This window comes from Rhinolophus hipposideros (assembly GCF_964194185.1).
Source record: "Rhinolophus hipposideros genome assembly, chromosome: 1".
NCBI classification, from domain to species: Eukaryota; Metazoa; Chordata; class Mammalia; order Chiroptera; family Rhinolophidae; genus Rhinolophus; species Rhinolophus hipposideros.
In genome coordinates, this window is record NC_138047.1 from 4,317,644 (window position 1) to 4,339,630 (window position 21,987).

General features: G+C 45.4%; 1 protein-coding gene across 4 annotated transcripts in view; it reads right to left on the bottom strand.

Moving 5' to 3' along the window:
• CAMK1D (calcium/calmodulin dependent protein kinase ID) overlaps positions 1–21,987 on the bottom strand; it is a 425,678-nt gene that overhangs the window by 23,965 nt on the left and 379,726 nt on the right. For all 4 annotated transcript variants that reach the window (XM_081055871.1, XM_081055868.1, XM_081055869.1 and 1 more), the window contains one exon: positions 14,675–14,750. In XM_081055871.1, coding sequence (XP_080911997.1) covers positions 14,675–14,750 — 76 coding nt within the window. The remainder of the gene's footprint in view (positions 1–14,674; positions 14,751–21,987) is intronic.

The window sequence follows — 21,987 nt, forward strand, 5'->3', positions numbered from 1 at the left end:
GGAAAGACAGAAAGCTGCGAGTGGTAGTCGTTGGATCAGGGGAACAGAAAGATTCCACAAGGAGATCAGAGAACACCGGGAGGGTCTGGAGTCTTCCAGGGTGGTGAGTGAAGGCCAGGATGACACTCAGCTCTCCAGCAAGCACAACTAGAGCTGCCGTCATCTGTGGTAGAGAACACAGGAGAGAGAGTGGGTCCGGGGCTGGTCTTAACATGTCACCACAGCAGCTGGCACTTCCAATTTCTCCTTTCAGTGGACATGGCCCCACTCAGGAAAGCAGCTGTGTGCAGTTGTGTGTGTGTGTGTGTGTGTGTGTGTGTGGCAGAGCCTGACCCACCAAGGAGGGTACCCATAAGGCAGCACGACATCAGTGGTAATTAGTTCTACTAATCACACTGGGTCTCGGCTAGGTTTGGTCTGAAGACTAAGAGAGGCTGGAAAGAGAGGGAGCCGATGATACAAACATGGGGTGAGAAGCAGAGATGCCGGGGGAGAGGGGAGTGTGTGGGGACAGGGCCAGGAGAGCAGTTTCCAGGCTCTCGGCCTCACGTGGGAAGGTGCTGGCTCAGGTAGTAAATGGCCATCAACTGTGATTGGCCATCAGCTGTAACCAGTGAGCCACTGGCCACTAATATAACTGCCGTGGTTACACTGGCAAGAGGGAGTCAGTTGGTTGGCAATGCGTGCGAGCAGGTCGCATGTCGTGTGAACCCAGCCTCCAGTGAGACTATCGTGGTATGACTCCCCCACCTAGGGCTCCGTGGGTGTTCCTTTTTGGCCTCTCCACATCCTGTGTTCTTGTACAGGGAGCGGGAGCTGAGACCCCGCAGGCCGCCCCGCACGACGGGGGAAGGCCAGCTCAGGGGTGAGCCCGTGAGAGGGGCCAGTGTCTGGGGATATAATAGTGTGGGGGGCTTCTGTTCAGTCCACACAAACCCAGGCAACAAATCCCTTTTCCTTAAGGTAATTGGAAAGAATCTGTTCCTTGCAACTAAAATCGTCAACATCCCGCAGAGGATAAGATGAGCATTTCTGTTCAGGCTGTGGTGAGCTGGCCCAGGTGCGTGCGAATGCAGCCAGCAGGCAGCTGGGGACATGAGCCTGAAGCCAGGGACTTGGTCTGGCCTGGGGACGCTACGTCAAAACCGTCGGCATTTGCATGAAAACTGGGAAAGGGGCTGAGATCACTCGGCGAGAAGCTGCCGACGCAGGAGCTGCAGACAGAGCCTCCACAGACTTCATCTGGCCCACAGATGTGTGTTGCTCAGCAGGGACTGGAATGACGTGACTTTGAACGCCGTGGACTGTGTTAATCCGGCCAATTCACCACAGTCCCCACTATTCCCTATTACACACTCAGCGGATCACACCTTTACGTCACTTCCGCTGTGGCCCTCCACACCGTCAGTTGGTGACCTCAAGTCAGAGGCCAAGGATGGGGGTCTGGAGAAGGCAACTTGAAAGGGGCGGAGGGGCCAGAGCACTGAGTCAGATGCTTCTGGCTACAGGAGCCACATAAGCAGTGAGCCCTGCTGGCCAGGCTCCACAGCCCAGGTGCCCGAGGTGGTGTGTGTGCGTGTGTCTGCCTGTGTGATTTCCTCCTTGGCAACTGCTGCAGGAATTCAGAGGAGAGTCGGAAGCATGACTTGGGTAATCAGGGAAAGCTCCTGGGAGGAGGTGTGACCTGTGCCGTGATTCCAGGGTGGTGCCCATCAGAATCACCTGGGAAGCTGGTAAAAACTTAAGACGATCCCAAACAGAATGCATCTAAATCTGTAAGGTCAGGGCCCAAGTATCTTTACTTTTGTCCTTAAAACAAAACCAAAACTTAACAGGTAATTCATGCCCATAGTTACAAAGTTCAAATACAGAAGAGTATAGAGGGAAAACTTCCTTCCTGACTCACATTCCCATGCCTGCTATTAATTTCCTGTGAGTGCTTTAGAGAAATTTTTTTGGCATATACACATATGTATGTATATGTGGGACACTAGAATTCCAATTCTCTGGAAATTTAGCATTGACTGTATGGCTGCATAAGAACAGCTAGTTTGTTTCCTTGCGAGTGCCAGCGAGCCCCCAGCATGAACAGAAATGATCCTTCTTCAAGGGGAATGTGCCTGATTTTTCCCTCTGAGGTTTCCATCGAACATCAGCTGACCACTCTATTCTGCCTTCTGATCCACAGTGAGTGCAGCCCTGTGGCCACCGCCCCCAGCTGCTCTGGGTCACAACGGCTTTCCCTGAGCAGGCCCCTCAGGTCCCCACTGAGGACAGGGGATAGAAAACTGCCCGTCAGGCAGTCTTCTGGCTGCACTCAAATGTGTCCCAGGCCAGGGGATACAGCATTGAATGAGACCATCGAAATCCTATCCTCATGTCACTTATATTCTATTTGGGGGGGGGGACGGGACGGGAGACACTCAACATGAAACTTCAAAATAAACAAGAAATACAAAAATAGACAGGAATGATAATGCGGTCATGGAAAGCCACTGCATTTCCTCCTCCACGGAGAATACTCCTTCCCATACACTGCCCTTCTCCGCCATGTCCACCACGTGGGGCTCCCAAGCTCCGCGAGTGGGGCCCTTGTTCCGTGATGCCTCTCCTGACCCCACCCTGGCCAGGGCAGGCACCCTCCTCTGTGTTCCCCAGCTGTCCTGGTACCGCTGTTATGGCGCCCAAGTTGGTTTATATCCGTGTCCCATGATCCCCTCTGTTAGACGCTGAACCCCCTGAGGGAGGCCACATTCATTTGTGCAGTCCCCGTACTCAGCCCAGTACACGCTCAGCAAAAGCCTGCCTGATGAATGAGTCTGTCCGTGCGTCAGCGTTCCAGGACTGCCACCTCCACCCCACTCATCCTACCCCGAGCACTCCACCTCCATGCCACCTCTGTCTTGGGTCCTCTCAAAATATGTAAAAAAGAATTATTTCATGCTTATTACATTTATCTTCCCACCTTAATCCTGAATTCCCAGAGGAAAAAGACCATGTCATATACTGTATTGCTTTTTAGTTTCCATTAGCATTTGACAGTATTCCATAATATTTGTTGGATGACTGTTCTTTGATAAACGGGAAATATTTACATGAGCATTTATGTGTGCGTGTGTGCACATGCACGTGCAACAGCACACATGAAAGTCGACTTATTAAGCAGGGTTGAACACTCTAATAATGGCTATTTACTGTGGAAAACTGAATTCAACTAAACTTTCCCAGGTGTTATAGTTTTTCAGTTATGTCTGCAGTGAAGCTGAACAGTTCATAGCATCGGCCATAAGTGACATCCTCAGAGCAGACGGAACAAGTGCAACAAATCTTCAAGCATTCTCTGTGCTCACATTTGCCCCAAGCCTTGATGGTTTCCTCACCTGTCCATCTCCCTGCCCTGAAGTCTCTCCAGCCAGCAGATGTCCGTGTGATGACACAACTAACATCATCTCCCCATCCCCGCCCGAATCCTCAAACCAGGATTAAACCATACATGAAAAGTATGTTTGATGAATTTTGTGTAGAAGGGGGATTTGCACAGAATCACAGAGTTCTATTCTGGGGTCTGGAAGTCACCATCGGGTCCAAGCCCTCATTTGGGAGGCTGGGAAAGTGAGTCCCAGAGAGAGAAAGAGACGGCCTCAGGGCCACAGCTAATGCAGATCTGGGCGTCTATCTGCCAAAGGCTCTGGCGCAGAGCCACAAAAGCCATTTCAATCCAATTCTATGGGTAATTATTTAGCACCAATGCCGAATGCTGACCATGTAACAGAGAAGAAGACAGCCCTTGTTCTTCCTCCTCAGAGTTCAGAGGCCAGCCATATTTGAATACGACAATGGAAAGCTGACTTTTCTACAGAAACTAATTATATTGTACGTGTCCCCTGAAAGTTAATGACAACAGCCACCATCTGTTGAGCATTTACTGTGTGCCAGGCACTGGCTATGCAACTTACACATATTGTCTCATGGAATGTGCTCTTATGAGGTAAGGATTCCAGTCTTCTATTTCCAGATGAGGAAATGCATGAGAGATTAGGCAACTTGCCCACATCTAAGGGGCAGAGCAGAATTTTCATTTTCCTCAGCCAACCCCAGAACCAAGTCATATTAACCTTTAAGCACTACATTCAGATATGTCACTGCAAAGATGGAGAAACACCACACATGTTCTCTTCCTAAATCTGCTTCTGAAGTCACGGTATGGTGTTGTGTTTTCATATATTGTATGTTTGGAAACGAAGCCAGAAATAAGGCTATAAGACCTGCCAAAGAAATAAAGAACAGCTCAAGTCCTTGAAGTTAGGAAATCAACACCTAATGTTTACACGGCCTCCTTTCCAGCCAGGACCATTGTGACCCCATCTGTGGGAGAGAGGGATGGGGAAAAAAATGAACCTGAGTCTGTACTGAACCAAATTCCAATACAATCACATCCAGGAGCCTTCGATCGGCACTCCATTCCCACACAGAGGTGTGAGGGGACATAAAGGATAGGAAATCTTCATCAAGACCTGGTGAAAATCTGCAGAACTGAGCAAAAGTTTAAGCATGCCTCACTAACCCAGAGTAACTGGGAAATCAAGTAATACACAAGGTGTGATCAAAACATGGTGAATGTTTAAATAGAAAAAATTATTACAGTAAAAGACACATTGCCATTAACCCCCCTCAAAATACTCCCCCTCGCTTTGAACACACTTATCCCATTGTTCTTGCCACTTTCTGAAGCAGGTCTGGAAGTCCTCTTTCCTGAGTGTCTTTAGTTGTGCTGTCGTGGCCGCCTCGATGTCCTGAATTGATTCAAAACGTTTACCTTTCATGGTCATTTTGACTTCAGGGAAGAGCCATAAGTCATGTGATGCCAGATCTGGTGAATAAGATGGATGAGGACACACCATGATGTTTTTATGTGACAGAAATTGCCGTATACCAGAAGTGATGTGTGACACGGAGCATTGTCATGATGGAGGATGAAACTGTTTGCCCATTTTTCTAGCTGTTTTTTATGCACATCATTTTTTAAATGCTTTAATAAGCCCTTATAATATTCAGAGTTCACTGTAGTGTTCTGGGTACACACTCAGCTCACACAATTCCATCAAGGTCAAAACACACAATAAAATCACCTTGATGTCAGATCTTGATTGAAGAGCTTTTTTCACCGAAGAGGGAGAACTGGATGATTTCCATTGAGAACTCTGAACCTTGGTCTCAGGATCATAACCATAGACCCACGCTTCATCTCCTGCGATGACATATCTTAAAAAGCTGGAACCTTAAGCAGCACAATCGCATGACTCCAACAAAATTGACAAACACCGTTGTTTTCGTTCAACAGTCAAAAGGCGCAGAACAAATTTCACACTCACTGGCCTCATGTCCAAAACTGTTATTAAAATGCTTTGAACAGAACCATAAGAGACATTCAGATCCTCAGAAATTTCCCTAATAGTCAACCCCTTGTTTGATCGAATCATTTTGCTTACTCTTTCAACATTCTCTTGGGTTTTTGATGCTGAAGGGTTTTGATGCTCTTGGGTTTTGATGCTGATCTCTCCCTGTCTTCAATCAATTCACAAACATTATGAAGTAGTGTGAATCACTTGTAAACCATCTTCATGGTCACTGCAGCATCACCATAAACTAATTTTAACATTTTGTGTGTTTCTTTAGCATTTTGTTGCAGTTTGAAGCAAAATTGCATTTTAATACATTAATCATGATCCACGATTTACGGCACATTTTAAAACACATCTTCTCTCAACCGTAGCTCACACCCAACTGACTGCACCAAACAAGTTGAAACATGTCACACACTGTTACTAAGGTTTGACGCACTGCTTCCCGTATTGAAGACCCCTGCCTTTCCATGGGATGGCACTCGGCAGCAGCATTCACTATATTTTGTGATCACACCTCGTACACACACAAATTTTCTAAGCACCTGAAATGTGCTTCTTAAGTGCCAAAACTTACTTTAAATATTTTATATAAAGAGCATTTCAGTGCAACAGTGCTGATAACTGAATAATCATCAGAAAATGGCAACCCAGAATTTGCCATTTTAGTCTAATTGGATGACAGCGCTCTGAAGGAGAAGTGATTTTCTAAGGAAAGGCTTTTTGTCTGAGTGCTAACACAGACTTTATTTCAGAGAGGTTTCGTGGTGTCGTCTCCTCAGCCTGGGCTTTCGAGAAACAAAGACACAGTCTCAAATCTGGGCTCCAACAAGCACCGGTTGAGTGGCCTTGGGGAAACTATCCTGTCTGCGTCTGTTTCTTTTTTGAAATGCGGGTAATAATGCCCACCTCATAGAGGAACGTTATAACATATATAACATATGCTGTCCAACAATGTATATTATATATAAAACACACATGCATAGAGAGATGGATGGAAAGATGTATAGGTGAAAGGTGTGACACATGACAGCACCTGTCACATAACAATCATTAGATTCCAGCTCCTTCACACTTATCCATCCTACAGCTCCATCGAATCCTGTTCAGGTTCCTTCAGCTGAAACATTCTGAAGTGGGACACTGCTCCCCATCAGGAAGAGTGATATGAGGGGGACATAGGAGCAGGGGAGCCCCGAGGGACTCAGTCCAAACTCCCCGATTCTAAACGTGAGAATGAAGCAGCATATATTTAAATTTTGTGCAAAGTCTCAGAATCATCCCCTCATGCCGACACATCCTGGCCTGAACTTCTAAACTGCTAGAGAAGGGAGAAAGAGCGTGCTGCCTCGGGCCTGCCCACTGCTGTGAGTACGAGGACAGGATGTACCAGAGGCCAGCACTTAAGTGGTGATCTCTATGAACCAATATTCCCAAGCATTTAGCCCAGAAGCCTTCAGCTCTAGGAACAGCTCCAGATTTCCCGAGAGCATTTACTCAAAGGCACGTCTGTGAAAAAGGAGTCAGTTTTATGCAGTTAGACCTGGGCACCCTCTGGGTCTCTCCTTAGGAAACCAGAGTCTACTCGATAGATGGCTCTGGGCAGCACTATCTGCCTTTCCATCTTAGCACTTAATAGGTCCTCAAGTGTTAACTGAATGAATGTCTGGGGCCTGTGCTAAGGAATCTGAGTTTTAGTCATCTTATTCTGGTTCACATGACAGACTTTAAAAAATAATAAACCGAAGCAAAGCTTTTGAAGCTGATAAATCTCTTGGACTGAGCAGCAAGGCCCACTTAGTGAGCAAAACAGGCTTTAGCATATTACTGAATGTATAGACTGGAATGACCAATGAAACCCAAATCATTAAGAAAAGGTCATCCAATCACTTCAGCAACCACAAATTTGATTATGTTCACTCCAGAGTGTTCTCCTTGCAAACTCACAAGAGAGCAGGCTGGAGAAACTAGGAATGGTTCCCATATGAGAACCACGTGCAGGCGGACATCAGCAGAGTACTACTGATGAGAATGCAATGGATAAATGTTCCATGTCAACCCCTGGGACCTGGATAGTGCCCTGAAAACTGAGAACAAGTAAGCAGATCGGGAAAGATCTAGGGGAGAAAGGAAAGGAATATTGGAGGATGAAAAGGAAACACATTCCTTAGAAAGTTTATACACAACTAGAGCTAAGACTGGGAGCCAAGAAGGGAGGGGAAGAAGACCAAACAGTTCCCCAAGCGTGAGAACTTAGCAGCATACGCCATTTAGAGTAAAATAGTTCAAAACCAGTTCTGCACACAGTACAGGCTTGGACTAGACAGGACATGTCCAAAGTTTCTATATGTGACTCACTTCCAAGTGTGTAACTGTTTGATTCTTGCATTAACCAAATGGACAGTACCTTAGGGGAGTTGGGGGATGAGCACAGAGGTGCTGTGCCTCCTCCTTTGGGGTGACACATGACTGAAGGAAGTTCAGACAAAACCTCTTCCAGCTCAGCTCATGCTACCAGTGGCACAGAGGGCATGGCGGGGAGGGGGAGGATGAGTGAGGTGGGCTTCCAACTGCCAGGAATGTTGCATCAGGAAAAACACAGCAAAACTTTCAGCAAGCTAAAATTAGTTCTCAGGAGTAATGAATTGCATACTGAAGCCCCGAGGGGTGCAGACATCCAGTCTGGAGGTGATTAACACAAGCTAACTGATGATTGGGAACTGGCCAGATTTCCAATTCAACTTTCGCATCTAGATATTGCTTGCTTGGTTGTTGGGCTCCTATTCCCTCCCTTCAGCTTCTCCCTTTCTCTCTCTCTCTCTCTCTCTCTCTCTCTCTCTCTCTCTCTCTCTCTTTCTCTCTCTCTCTCTCTCTCTCTCTCTCACACACACACACACACACACACACACACACACGAACACACACACAGTCTGACTGGTAAGCAGTTCTGAGTCTGTGTAGACTAACACCTGCATTTGGGAAATGCCTTGTTACCTCCATCCCCTTGGTACCACCACCTTGTTGACCTTGGTCTTTGATTTCACTTTTCATTTGTCTCCTGGCCTCCATTTAGTCTCACACTGCACTTGTGAGGATGACCAGAAGACAAGCCCTTGAAGCACGGCCAAGATTTCTGAAGCCAGAGAAAGTGGTCTCCAGTGCTGTCTAGCCGCCACGCACGGTGCTGTTGGGTGCAGAGTCACAGGCCTCCGGCCCACACTTCCTTAATTCTCCCACCACCTCCATAAGCATTTCCTGACTTGCTGGTGTGAAGTGAAACTTCTCCTTTTCCTGTCCGCGCCTCTGATCCTTCTAGTCACAAACCCAACTCAGAGTAAGTGGTCTGAATTCAGGGCTTGCTACTGCACATACGGCTGGCCACTTCCTTCTCTGTGTGCTTTTGGGTCTTTTCATGCTTACACACTGCCTGTTTGCTCCTTCCATGCCACTGTGGTACAGATGGTAAACATTTTAAAACTTAGTAAGGCCTCTACTGATTCTTTCCTTGGCTCAGTATGGCGCTAGGTAAATGAACAATCCTGATAGTTCAGAGATTATATTTTCCCCACTGCCAAGTTTTAGATATTAAATGTTCAAAGGTGGATCAAATCTTTCAAGTTATATTTTTAAAATCATGTTTTAGATTGATTGGTACATCTTTTCTCAAACACAACAAGCACATCATATCCTTGGGTAACTGGGTCTTGAAGGAGAAACCATCGATCTCCCTGCGTGACAGTCCTCTGAAGACAGTCCTACAACACTCAGATCACTGTCACTCATCTTCTGCAGCCTGACTCGAGGCCAGCAGGGGTCACTGGTCTGCTCTGGAACTCCCACAGCCCCTCCCTCCCATCTCGGTGACAGCCAGCAAGATTGGGTTGGAATTTATGTTTACTGACTGTCGCCTCCAGCAGACAATAAGAGCCTCCAAGGCCGGGGAGGTAATGAATCCATCTCTGCAGCTCCATCATACTGCCTGACACACATTAGGCTCAATGACTGTTAGCTCAGTGAATGAATGTCAGTCCTATGCCTCCCCTTCTCCAGGCTAAATACCCCTAAGCATTTAGTTGCTCCTTAAATAACAGTTTCCAGGTCATGATGCTGAGATGAACAGAAGAGAGCAGAATGGGTGAAATGTTTTTCCATAGAGCCTAGGGTTACACCATTCAGAGTATGAAAGTGGTGTACGGTGATTCCCCGAAAATAAGACCTAGCCAGACCATCAGCTATAGTGCGTCTTTTGGAGAAAAAAATTAATATAAGACCTGGTCTTATTTTACTATAATATAAGACCCAGCCTAATATAATATAATATAACATAATACCAGGTCATATTAATTTTTGCTCCAAAAGACATTAGAGCTGATGGTCTGGCTAGGTTTTAACTTCATGGAAACACAGTAGATGAGACTATTTCCTTCTTCTCCTTCCAGGTCCCTCTCTATCTCAGGGCCTTTGCAAAGAGAAAGGCACAGGTATGGATGGATTCCACCTTCCCTGAAGTCACTGGCAGGAAGTGGCTCCCACCACTATCGACAATACAAAATTTCTTTATTTCAATTGCACTGCTTGTAAAATTCCCCCCATCACCATTGTGCACAATCCTGCACCTATTTTTGGAAACCAGAGAGTATTTTACGTGTGACTATTTCCTAAGGGGTTAGAGGTGAACCACTGTCAACAGACAATGAATAAAGTCTTTCCCCCAAGGCAGTGGAGAAAAAAATCACAGCCCCATAAACAAAGAAGTGGAAATCTGGCAGCACTTATGTCTGAGACTAAAGCTAAAAAACAGGCATATAGCCACCCCCAGGGTCCACCCAGTACAGACTATGGAGAGGAGGTTAGGAACCTTTCAGAAAACCCTTGGAAATCAGCCACACTGAAATGCACTCAGCAAAATAAAATCAGTAAAGCTAGAATGACAATAATCAATCAATGCCTGCTGAGATAAAAACATTGATGCTACAATCAGGAAAGAGCAGGGTGGTGGTTGGTCCCAAAGGCAGGAGGAATGAGAGGAAGGTGTGAGAACTGACGGCCCCGAGGCCACTCCCAGAAGCCCGTAGGAATAGCTGTGCCGCTGGACTACAACACCCTTTGCTGGGAACGGGGACTCGGAGACTACTATAGGTTTTGTGAAAACAGCTAAGGCCATCTGACTCTACTGCTCTGATTCCTTGTTCATAAAGGAAACTTCTGGCTTTGACTTGCTTTCTCCCACAGCACTTCCTGTTGGGGAGAGAACACGCTCGTGTGATGACATGCCTCTCGTTACCTTGGGGGACCCAAATCTCATTATGATTTACTGAACTGATACTCCAGTTTGGTTCTTTTTTGTTTTATTGGTGTTTTTTTTTTTTTAACCTCTTTTGAGTCTGGCAAGTATGAATAAATTCACTGGGATCATCTGAGCAAGATGAATAAACACCTAATTTAGTTTCTAAACGTCTAAAACCGAAGTCCAGACTGCAGACCCATGGCAGCCTGAACAAGTCCCACTTCGCAAAGCCTGTGAACATAATAAGATGGCTGCTGCCTGCTGGCAATGCCCGTTAATTATTGTCACTAGTGTTAACACTCCTTATGCGGAGGGAGTAACAATACTCAGGCTCGCCTGCTTCCCTGGGGCTCGGTAAGGAGACCCCATTCTCTCCTACTGAAGCTGGGTTCACACTCTCCCCTGGGACACGATCTATAAAGAGGCAGCTGTCACTGTTGTAAAGCATGGTGACTGCCTTGGTGAAGATGATCCTTTGTCTCAGAAAATGGATGTAGCACGCAGATTAGGCATTCTGTTTCACTCATACAAAACTAATTATTCTGTGTGCATCGGCTAATCAATATTTATGTGACCTAGCTTTAAGAACTGAACAAAATAGGAGGCCAGCCAAAAACTAAGGGGATTACCTAAGTAGAGAGGTCAGAGGTCACAGAGTGGGTCAGTGTCCTCACCGTCCATGGTCAGTGCACCCCAGCCATGCAGCTGCCCGAACGCTCTAATGCCTAATCTCCTTAAGAGCTTCCTCATTTTTCATATCAACAAACATCTACTGTTTTTATCCACAGCATGTCGCATCTCTGAGTATCATTTAGGCAGGTGATCATTAAATTATCTCCTTGAAGTTAGCAGAAGAAAGGCAGCCTACGTGCGATCACAACATTGAGTTTGGTCAATGAAATGCTGATTCTCATCTTGAGTGGAGAAATTTCTTTCCTCGGACCTTGTGCTGTCTTGGCTGAGCCAACCCTGTCCACTGGACACCAATGTGCTCCTCAGGTGTGTCGCAAACTCTATTCTCGCTTCTTCGCAGCAGCCTGAGCTTTGCAGGCAAAGATGGTTTTTGCAAGCCCTGATCCCCACAGAAAGATTCCTGGCAGGACCCATCACATGTGTTTTAAGAAATGAGGATCCTTGATAGGAAAAATGATTTCTCCTTCCAAATGATGGATAACATAGAAATGAGTGTGGAGATGCACAGAGAACCAATTCATCAAGTAACTGCACCCACAAAATGAGGAATGCTTGCATAGCACGAGGAAAGGAGAAAATTGGGTGCTGTGGCCTGTCACAGCCTCCTCTGCTGCAGTCTGATACCTCAGAGTGACAGATTTTCAAATGCAAATAACAATGCTGTTCTCCAAAAAACTGCAGAGGCTAACTGCTTTTCCATTACAGGTGACGTGAAGAACGAGAAGCTCTGCACGGATTCCCAAGGGGTGGCTGGCTGCCCCTCGGGGCCGGGTGCTGGTCACGGGTGGCTCAGCGGCCTTGCTCGTCTGTGTGCGGAGGAAAGACGGGAATGGGGAGGCCAGGCGCAATGGGTCAGTGGGGAGAAGCAAGAATCTGAGACTGAGATCTGAGTTCTAACTTCCAACGCTAGTTCAACCCCGAGTCAGCCTTGTGCCAAGAACACCGATCCGGGCCATAGGCCTTTCACAGAATGTTTCCAAGCCTCAAACATGCTTCAGGCACCTCTTCCTATGTCTGCATCCCTCCGAGGTTGGGATGCTCTCTTTTCCTCTCTGCGTATGTTAGTCTTCTCCAGCCTTCTAGACACACCTGGAATGGTGTCTCCTCCTTCCGAATGCCCGGCCTCAGCAGTGCATCATGCCAGGGACTCCTACAACTGTCCACAAGCCTCTCTGCATGTCATTTAATCTACTCACGAACCTTCTTGTCCTGCCATACACCTTGTCAGTACTCTGATGAGAGGCACCATGTCCTTGTCATCGTGATATCTTTAGCGCCTAGCACAGTACCTGGAATATAGGAGGGACTCAAGAAATGCTAGCTGCTGACACTGGTAATGATGAATGTGCGACCAGTGGTTCTCCACGCATAGCCACATGACGTAGCAAATTAAAGTTATATCTGGCCAATCACTCAAGGATCTGAACACCTTGGGAGGTACAACTGAGAGGTTCAAAGTCCATTCATTCTCTGCTTGAGACTCTCAGAGCTCTGGACAACACCAAGGCAAACAGAAGCCCAGGCTGCCATTTTGAAGTCTGACACAGTCATGAAATCAACCTGAGATGAAGTCCTGGAGCAAAGCTAGTGGTGACCAACTAACTATCAAGTTCATACTTAAAACAGAAGTAAAGATGTCCGCATTTCTTTACTTAATACTGTACTTGAACCCAGCCAAATACTGTATTGTGTTCAAATCATATCCAGATCCATATGGCAGTTTCTCTACCCCCGACTTCTGACCTTCACATTCGCATACACTATTTCACAGATATCTCAAAGGGCTCTCGAGTTTCATATGCCCGATATGAAATTCTTGATCTCACCCATCCCCCTAAACTTGTTCCTCCATCACCCCCTATTCTTTTTCTGAATTTACCCACAAAAACTGCCCAGTTGAATGTATGCTATAGAAAGATCATCCGCTTCTCAGGTAATGAGACAAAGCCAATAGGGGGCCAGAGGAATGGGGTGGTGGTGGGGTATGTTCCCAGCATTCCCTGAGGATGCCACGTACTGTCAGATCTTTCTCTGATCACAGTCCACCCCAGTTTTTCATTGTGTGCAGTCGGCGCTGTCTACTAAAAAACAATCCCTCCATTGGAGACAATGAGGAGGAGAAATTCATTTCCTATCAATTATAGAAACTAGTCAGCCTAAACCCACCCTAAAATTATGTTTGGTAGTAAGTGTTGGAAAGCATCATTGCAAAAAGAAATTGTAACTTAAAAATAGCTTTATTGTGGACTTAAGCAAAATAGAACATAACAACAAAAACCAAAATTGATCATTCTGAAATAATTGCAACAAGCCTATGACCTATGATTAAGCTGCCTGGGTAGTGGACATAAGCCACCTGAGAAGAAATGAGGAATCCAAAGGCTAAATTTTGATTTCCATCACATTTTTTTCTTATTGTGATTTCTTTTAGAGTCCTAATATTTTCATCATTGTTTATATCCCCAGAAAAGCCAAAGAGGCACACAAAAATACGCTCAATATCACTAGCCATAAGAAAAATGCAAATCAAACCCACAATGAGATACCACTGCACACCTATGAGGGAGGCTATTATCAAAAAGTGGAAAATAACGAGTGCTGGCAATGGTGTGGAGGAATTGGACCCTTGTACACTGCTGCTGGCAATGTAAAATGGTGGTGCTGCTTTGGAAAACAGTGTGGAGGTTCCTCAAAAAGTTAAGCATAGAATCACCATATGACCCAGCAATCCCACTTCTGGGTATACTCCCAAAGGTACTGAAAGTAGGACTTGCACAGACCTTTGTATACCTGTGTTCATAACAGCATTATAGCAATAGTCAAAAGTAGAAACCACGCAAGTATCCATTAATGGATAAACAAAATATAGTACATATGCAAAATGGAATATTATTCAGCCTTAAAAAAAACGAAATTTTGACACACGCTATAACATGGATGAAACTTGAGGATATTAGGCTAAGTAAGTCAGACACAAAAGGACAAATATTATATGACTCCACTTATATGAGGTCCTAGAGCAGTAAAATTCACATAGACAGAAAGTAAAATGGTGGGTACCGGGGCTGGGGAAGGGGGATGGGGGGTAGTGTTAATGAGAACAGAGGTTCAGTATGGGAAGATGAGAAAGTTCTGCTGATGGATGGGTGATGGTTGTACAATAATGTGAATGTACTTAAGACCGCCAAAATGTATTCTTAAAAATGGTTAAAGCGGTAAATTTTGTGTTATGCATATTTTGCCACAATTTGTAAAAGGGAAGAAAGAAGCCAAGGTGGCAAGCAATACTTACAAGATATAGGCAATCACCCCGATGGACCAGCAGTCAACAGCTTTGCTGTAAGGTTTCTGGGCGAGGACCTCAGGAGCTGTGAAATGACAAAGGACACAGGCCTGACGATTTAAATGCCTGACATAAAACATTTCTCAACTCCAGTCAAAATGGCTATCATCAATAAATCAACAAACAACAAATGCTGGCGTGGATGTGGAGAAAAGGGAACGCTAGTGCACTGTTGGTGGGATTGCAGATTAGTGCAGCCACTATGGAAAACAGTATGGAGGTATCTCAGGAATCTGAAAATGGAACTACCCTATGATCCAGTAATTCCACTCCTAGGCATCTACCCGGAGAAATCCAAAACTCCAATTCAAAAATCTGTATGCACTCCTATGTTTATTGCAGCACTTTACACAATAGCCAAGATATGGAAACAACCGAAATGCCCATCGGTAGATGACTGGATTAAGAAGCTGTGGTACATTTATACAATGGAGTAGTACGCAGCCATAAAGAAGAAAGAAACCTTATCATTTGCAGCAACATGGATGGATCTAGAGAGCATTATGTTAAGTGAAATAAGTCAGACAGAGAAAGACAAGTACCATATGATCTCACTTATATATGGAATCTAAAGAAAAGACTATGTGAATGAACTAATCAGAAACAGTTTTGGGGACACAAAGAAAAAACTGAGAGTTGTTAGATGGGTGTGGGGGGGGGGTTGGGGATAAGGGGAAAGGTGAAGGGATTTGGAAGCAGCTGGTAACCACAAGATGGCCTTAGGGCTTTTTTGAAAATTAATTTGGGGAAGGTATTCAATAACGTTGTAAAGATTTTGTTGGGTATCCGATGGACATGCGTCCTATTTGGGAGACCACCTCAGGGATACTGTGGATACCTGATCATGGCATTGTACACCAGAAGCTAAACATTAATGAATGCCAACTATAATTTTATATATGTAACGTGATGGTTCAGTGTGAGGTCGGAGGGATAGTGGATGGGGGGAGGGGGGTTCACAGTGTGAGGGATATAAATGACGAACGTCTAAGTATTACCTTGTCTTGTACACCTGAAACTAATAAATAATAAAAAAAAATAAAACATTTCTCAGTGTTGTTGTTTTTTTGGGTGTTTTTTTGTTGTTGTTGTTTTGTCTTGCTTTTGCTTTTTCAGTCTGCTACTTGTGCAAAAGTATCTGTGATACAAAAAACTGAGTAGAGATATATGACCTGTTTTATTTGTTGGCTTTTCTAACTAGAAAAAAAAATGGTGTGTGTGTGTGTGTGTGTGTGTGTGTGTGTGTGCGTGTAACTAGAGAATATCAATCAAATTCAATCTATCAATTAGCAAATATTTGACGGTGACTATTTTATGGCAGAGCTATTATGCTGAGCACTATAGCTTAGACCAGAGTGAGTCAGAGAAAGGTATATTCAGTTTGGGACTTGGGGTGTGACTTCACCCAAATCAATCCAAGGAAGCACTTTTGGTCCCTGTGCAGGCCCTTCTGGGTGCTGGGAGGACACTGAGGTGAAGCCCCTCCTTCTGCCTCCAGGGGGCTTACAATCGAGTAGAGGTTAGACGTAACATCTGTGTTTTAGGGACCCTGCATCAGGCCTGCTCTTAGTTCACCCTCTAAGGTTTGGGGTGGGTTATCTGTCGGTACTGTCATTTCATTTTCTCACCAGTGAAACAGAAAAAGTGCTATTTAACCTCACTTCCTTGGTTCAACCCACTATTCATTAAGAGTCATCCATCCTGGGGCTTTGGGCTTATTTGGTGCTGTCCCCAGACTTCCCGTTCCCGGCCTTGTGGTGACAGGCAAATCAGTGTTGGACCATCCCCAGTTCTGGCACCCAGCAGTGTCTGCCATACATATCTGTGCAAATAAATACGTGACAAGATCATAAGTCTTCTTCACAAACAAAATCTCCTGCTTACCCAGCGTTTCCAGAAAACTTAAGAGGGTACAGAAACTAAAAGCAGCTTTCTTTAGCTGACAGGATGCATCACGGCACTGGCCCCAGCCATCTGTGGGGGGAAGGGCTGAATCATCTTTATCATCATTACCCCCAAGTTACAGGGGAGGGCGCAGAGGGACTGAGCCCAAAGTGAGCCAGCTGGAACGTGGCCTCTACACCACCTTCCTCGCAGAGCGACCTATCCCTAACTAAGAGGCCGCCATGATCTGGGTCTTATGCTAGTAACACATAAACATCTTCTGCTGTAATCCTGTCAACAGCTTTGACAATTACTCTTATCTGAACCTGACAGAGAGAGAAAACGAGCCTTAGAGAAGTTTCTTTTCCAACTCCACACAGTAGATATGAACCAGTTGGGATTTGAACTCAGGTCAGTCTCACTCTTATCCTGGCTCTTTGTAGTGGGAATATATTGTGTTAAGATGAGAGTTTCTTCAGTCTGTAAGGAAAGTCCATGTGCAGAAAAACTTACAGCGAAATCCTCTCTTTCATTCTGTTGAAGGTAAATCTTTTGCAGCAAGAATAGGGAAGTATACAAACTATTGTTGAGCGTTTCTAGTTATGATGGCAAGAAATACAGTCCCCAAGTCTAATTTTCGGTTTCAGCCCCAATCCCTCCAAACTTCCAATCGCACTTTATTTTATTTTTTTAACAACAGCAAAATAAATGAATGTGTACATATTTCCCTTGCTATGTTCATCTTGATTATAGTAGCAGAAGAGAGAACTACAAAGCCAGAAACTTGCAAACTGGAGAAGTGACCCTTGGATAACTGGGAGCGGGCTGCACCCGTAACTGCTAAGAGCATATTTCTCAGATGTTTCTATTATGGCAATTGACACAAGGGAGCCCTTTACCCCAGTAAATGTCTTGCTGATATAGGAGGTATGTGCTCTCTGAGCTGATGTTCTGGCCTCAGTGGCCACACGGGTACAGATGGTAGGAAGGAGCACACTTCTGAGACTCCAGGGCCAACCTCGTGTCCCGATGGAAAGTTCAAAAGAGGCAGAGAAGACTCCCAGAAGAGCTGACGGCAGATCTCACGAGCACAGAGCCAGGTTGGTGGGCAGACACCCTGGCCTCCATGTCACGGTGTCTGCAGGGCTCTGTGGGGAGAGGAGAGCCGGCCTGGCCGAGACTCTCTATGGAACCAGATGTCAAACAGCACATAGGCACCAGGAATTCTGCACGGGCGTTTTGCTCGTGTCATGCAACAGGTACCACAGGCGACAGATGTGTGGGGAAGGAGCACCGAGAGGGAAGCTGGTTCCACAGTTTACGAGCAAATCCTGGGCCCATCCCCCGAGCCAATGATGTGCAAAGGGGGAAAGAGACGCGGCTCCTCTAAAGCAGGTTTCTCACCGAAGAGGAGTTGACACTGTGTTCCCGTACGTGCTCCACCCTCACAGTTCCCCCGAACCAGCACTGTGATGTGGGGGGCACGAATCTTTAAAAGAATATCCTCCCACTTGTCATCACCAGTTAGAAAGAGGAAAGCTCTGGCCACCATCCATTGTTCAGAAACCAAACAAGAAAAAGGTCACAGTTTTCTCCAGGAGGCTGCACACCAGGGGGCACCTGCACATGAAGTCTTTCCCCTTCCTGCTGCCAAAGTCACCATTTTGGGGAACTGTGCAAAGCACGGCACAGACATGAAAAGCAAAGGGCTGATTTTTATGCAACTTGGAGCTTGGATGTTACTTCAAATGTTAAAATCCTTGGAGCCACCGATGACACATCAGTTTTAAAATACGGGATTTTGTTTAAATGGTAAAGTTTATACCATCAAGTATGTGGTTTAAGAAAAAAAAAAGGGCGGCTGGATGGCTCAGTTGGTTAGAGCGTGAGCTCTCAACAACAAGGTTGCTGATTCGATTCCCGAATGGGATGGCGAGCTGCGCCCCCTGCAACTAAGATTGAAAAGGGTACCTGGACTTGGAGCTGAGCTGCGCCCTCCACAACTAGATTAAAGGACAATGACTTGGAGCTGACAGGCGCTGGAGAAAACCACTGTTCCCCAATAAAATTAAAAATAAATAAATATACATAATATATAATATATATATGTAATATATATTATGTATATTTAAAAATTTTTTTCTAGGTCTTTTTCAGATGCTTCGATTATGGCAACTGACAAAAGGGTCCAATGACCAAAAAGACGCCAGGCAGGATCAGCACATGAATATTAGGGGAAAAGTCCTAAAAGATTAACAAGTAAACATGAGGGTCACAATACTGGGGGTGAAAGTATATATTTGTGCCAAACAGTTCTTCTTTTGGGGGTTGTGTCCTATCTGGGTTATACCTTCAATGAAATATAAATATTTTTAACCAATTGGAGACAGGTGAATCATTTACCCTTCTGGTGAGGTTCTTGATTGCACTGGAAACACAGAGGATGAAGCAGGAAGTGTAATATAGTGATAAAAAAGACAAAGGCACCCATTTGGAAATAACATTCTCACCAGCTTAAGATAGTTAAACATTGTATAGCGGCACACAAAACTAATGGCCTTAATTCTAATTTCACGTGTGATGTGATTCCTGGAACCCAATGTTCTTTGGGACATTGTTTGAACAAGCCTACCTACGCCACTTTAAATAGCTACTTTTCATCTCATAGTAATTCTTCAAAAAATGTACTCTCAGACAGTATTCAAAACCCTCCTACAATCTGATATGGTGACCAAATCATGATGAACCCCTGAGATGAGCGGCGGTATTTTCTCTCCTGCTTTGTGTTCTGCAGTTAGCTCTGTTATTTCACCACATAGTTAATTCGCCTGGTCTGGGGCCAATATCCTACCATTTCCTTGATCCCTTTGCATAGCAAGTCATGCTGGAAGAGTCCACTTCTCACTGATACTTTTTTAAAGACCACCTTTTACTTTGAGAACCAGCCACTCTCCCTCGTATTGATTGTGTTATCAATCTTGTACCACTGGCAAGAATTCTGCTATAATTCTAAAAAGCCACAGCACCCAATTTACAATCTTTCAGAAGATAAATGCGCTTCCAGGCCTAGGTGGCCCAGAGCACAGTCCATGTGGAACCCTGGAAGATGGTAAGGGTTCTCTGAGTCATGCCACCACAATGCCGCCTCCCACAACACCGCCTGCAGGTGCCAAAGAACTTCTTAATCAAGGAGAAGTAATTTTTTCATTGTACCCAGCACAATTCCTGTGCAGTAGGAGGGTGGTACTGACTCGAGTCACCCCCACACCTTCTAATAGAGGAGGCTTGGAATTGAAAGAACTTAATTGGAGCTACTGACAAAGACAGTAGTCATTAAAAGGCTGGTGTGTGATGCCATCAGCCCATAGGCAGAACAGGAAGGACTTGGTCTCCTGGCATATCCAGGACAGAAGGAAAAGGTTCAAGTGGAGGGGCACACACCTTGGAGTGCCTTTTCAGGCACAGCCCACTTCTGCATTCCTTCTCTGCTGTGTGAATGCCATTGTCAAATACCAGACTTCTTGCTGCTGGACAACAGGGATATATCTCTAGTACCTTCAGGGCGTAGCACATGCTGGTTGTTCAACAAATGGTTATTTGGCTGAACCCAACCTGCTCAGCACACATATCATTATTTCTGTAAGAAAACATTTTCTAAGCTCCATACGACTGATTTACAAATAGTAAATAGAAAACGTTTTCTAAGCTCCATACGACTGCCTGAACTATTTCTGGTGAGTAGGTACAGGACCAAAAGGGAATGAAACAGAGAGAGAGAGCAACGAATGAATTCTGAAATTAAATCATCAGTTGAGAAGTACCTGAATTAGGTACAAGTAAGATTGGTCACCGAATACCTGTTCTTAAGCAAATGATTTCTGGCATGAATTTTGGGGCTAGATTAAAAAAAAAAATGGCGGCGTGAGGTGAGCCTCTGTAGCGCTCCCCTGGAATTTACAACTAATTGAAAAACAATAACTCCACAAAGGACTCCATGCACAGCAGACAGGCAAGACGAAGAGGCCCACTACTGAATTCACCTCCAGGTGGGTGAATCGCACGAGCGGGGGAGGAGGGAGAGGAGAAGTGTGGAGACGGGCGCAGGACGCAGACCCAGCTCAGTGCTCAGAGCTCGCTGCATCCCGGAACTACCGCAGCTGCGGGAGTGGGAAGGACTCGGACTGCTAGGGCTCCGCTTACGGCCCACAGGGCTGAAGGGGCAGCATATAACACGGCTGAACAAAACGCTCGCTCACGGCAGATCTCGGAGCAAAGACTGAGGGAAGAGGGCTGAAATCGGTGGTTTGAGGCCTCACTGCCGAGTGGAGAACGGAAGCCTTGGGCACGCACGGAGACTAGCCGCCCCCTCCCACCCTTCAAGAGTCGCCCCGCCCCCACCTGCCCGGTGCTAGAAGCGATAAAGTAGCAGTGTCAGATCAAAGGACAGAATATTGCTGCTCTGAGAACTGTGGACCGCAGACACAGATTCGCAGCTCAACTAGTTCTGGCAAAGGGGAGGGAGCTGTGGAAGCAGTACTGGCTGTGGTGGTGGTCGCCGCCATTGCTCTGGGCCACCTCTCACAACTCACCCCACCCCTAGCCCCACCTCTCTGGGCGGATCCCTGCAGGAGTAAACAGAACTGCTGAAACATTCGGGATCTGAATCTGGTGCAGAAAGAGCTTTGGAACTTCAAAAGCTCTTCGCATACCTATCAACCTGTTGCAGAAGCCACTCCTGTAGATGTCTAGGAAGAGAAATAGTAAATCAGTGATTGCCATGAATCACCAAGGCAACAAGACAGCTCAGAAAGGAAGTGAAAAGTCTCCAGAAAAGGAACTTAGAGATATGGAAATATGTGATTTAAATGACAGAGAATTCAAGATTACAATTATGAAAAAACTGAACGAGATGCAAGAAAACACAGAAAGGCAGTTTAATGAACTCAGAAACACAATCAAAGAAAACCATGAGCATTTTACAAAACAGATTGAAATTTTGAAAAAGAACCAAATAGAATTTCTGGAGATTAAGAACTCAATAGAAGAAATTAACAATAAAATATCCAGCTTTGGTAGTAGAGTTGACCAGATGGAGGAAAGAATCAGTGACATCGAAGATAGGAACCTGGAATTTACACAGATGGAAGAAGAAAGAGACTTGAGACTTAAATGAAAGAACTCTACAAGAACTTTCTGACTCCATCAGAAAGAGCAATATAAGAATAATGGGCATACCAGAAGGAGAAGAAAGAGGGAAGGGAACAGAGAATATATTCAAACAAATCGTCGATGAGAATTTCCCAAACTTGTGGAAAGAACTGGATCCTCGAATCCAAGAAGCAAATAGAACACCTAATTACCTCAATCCCAACAGGCCT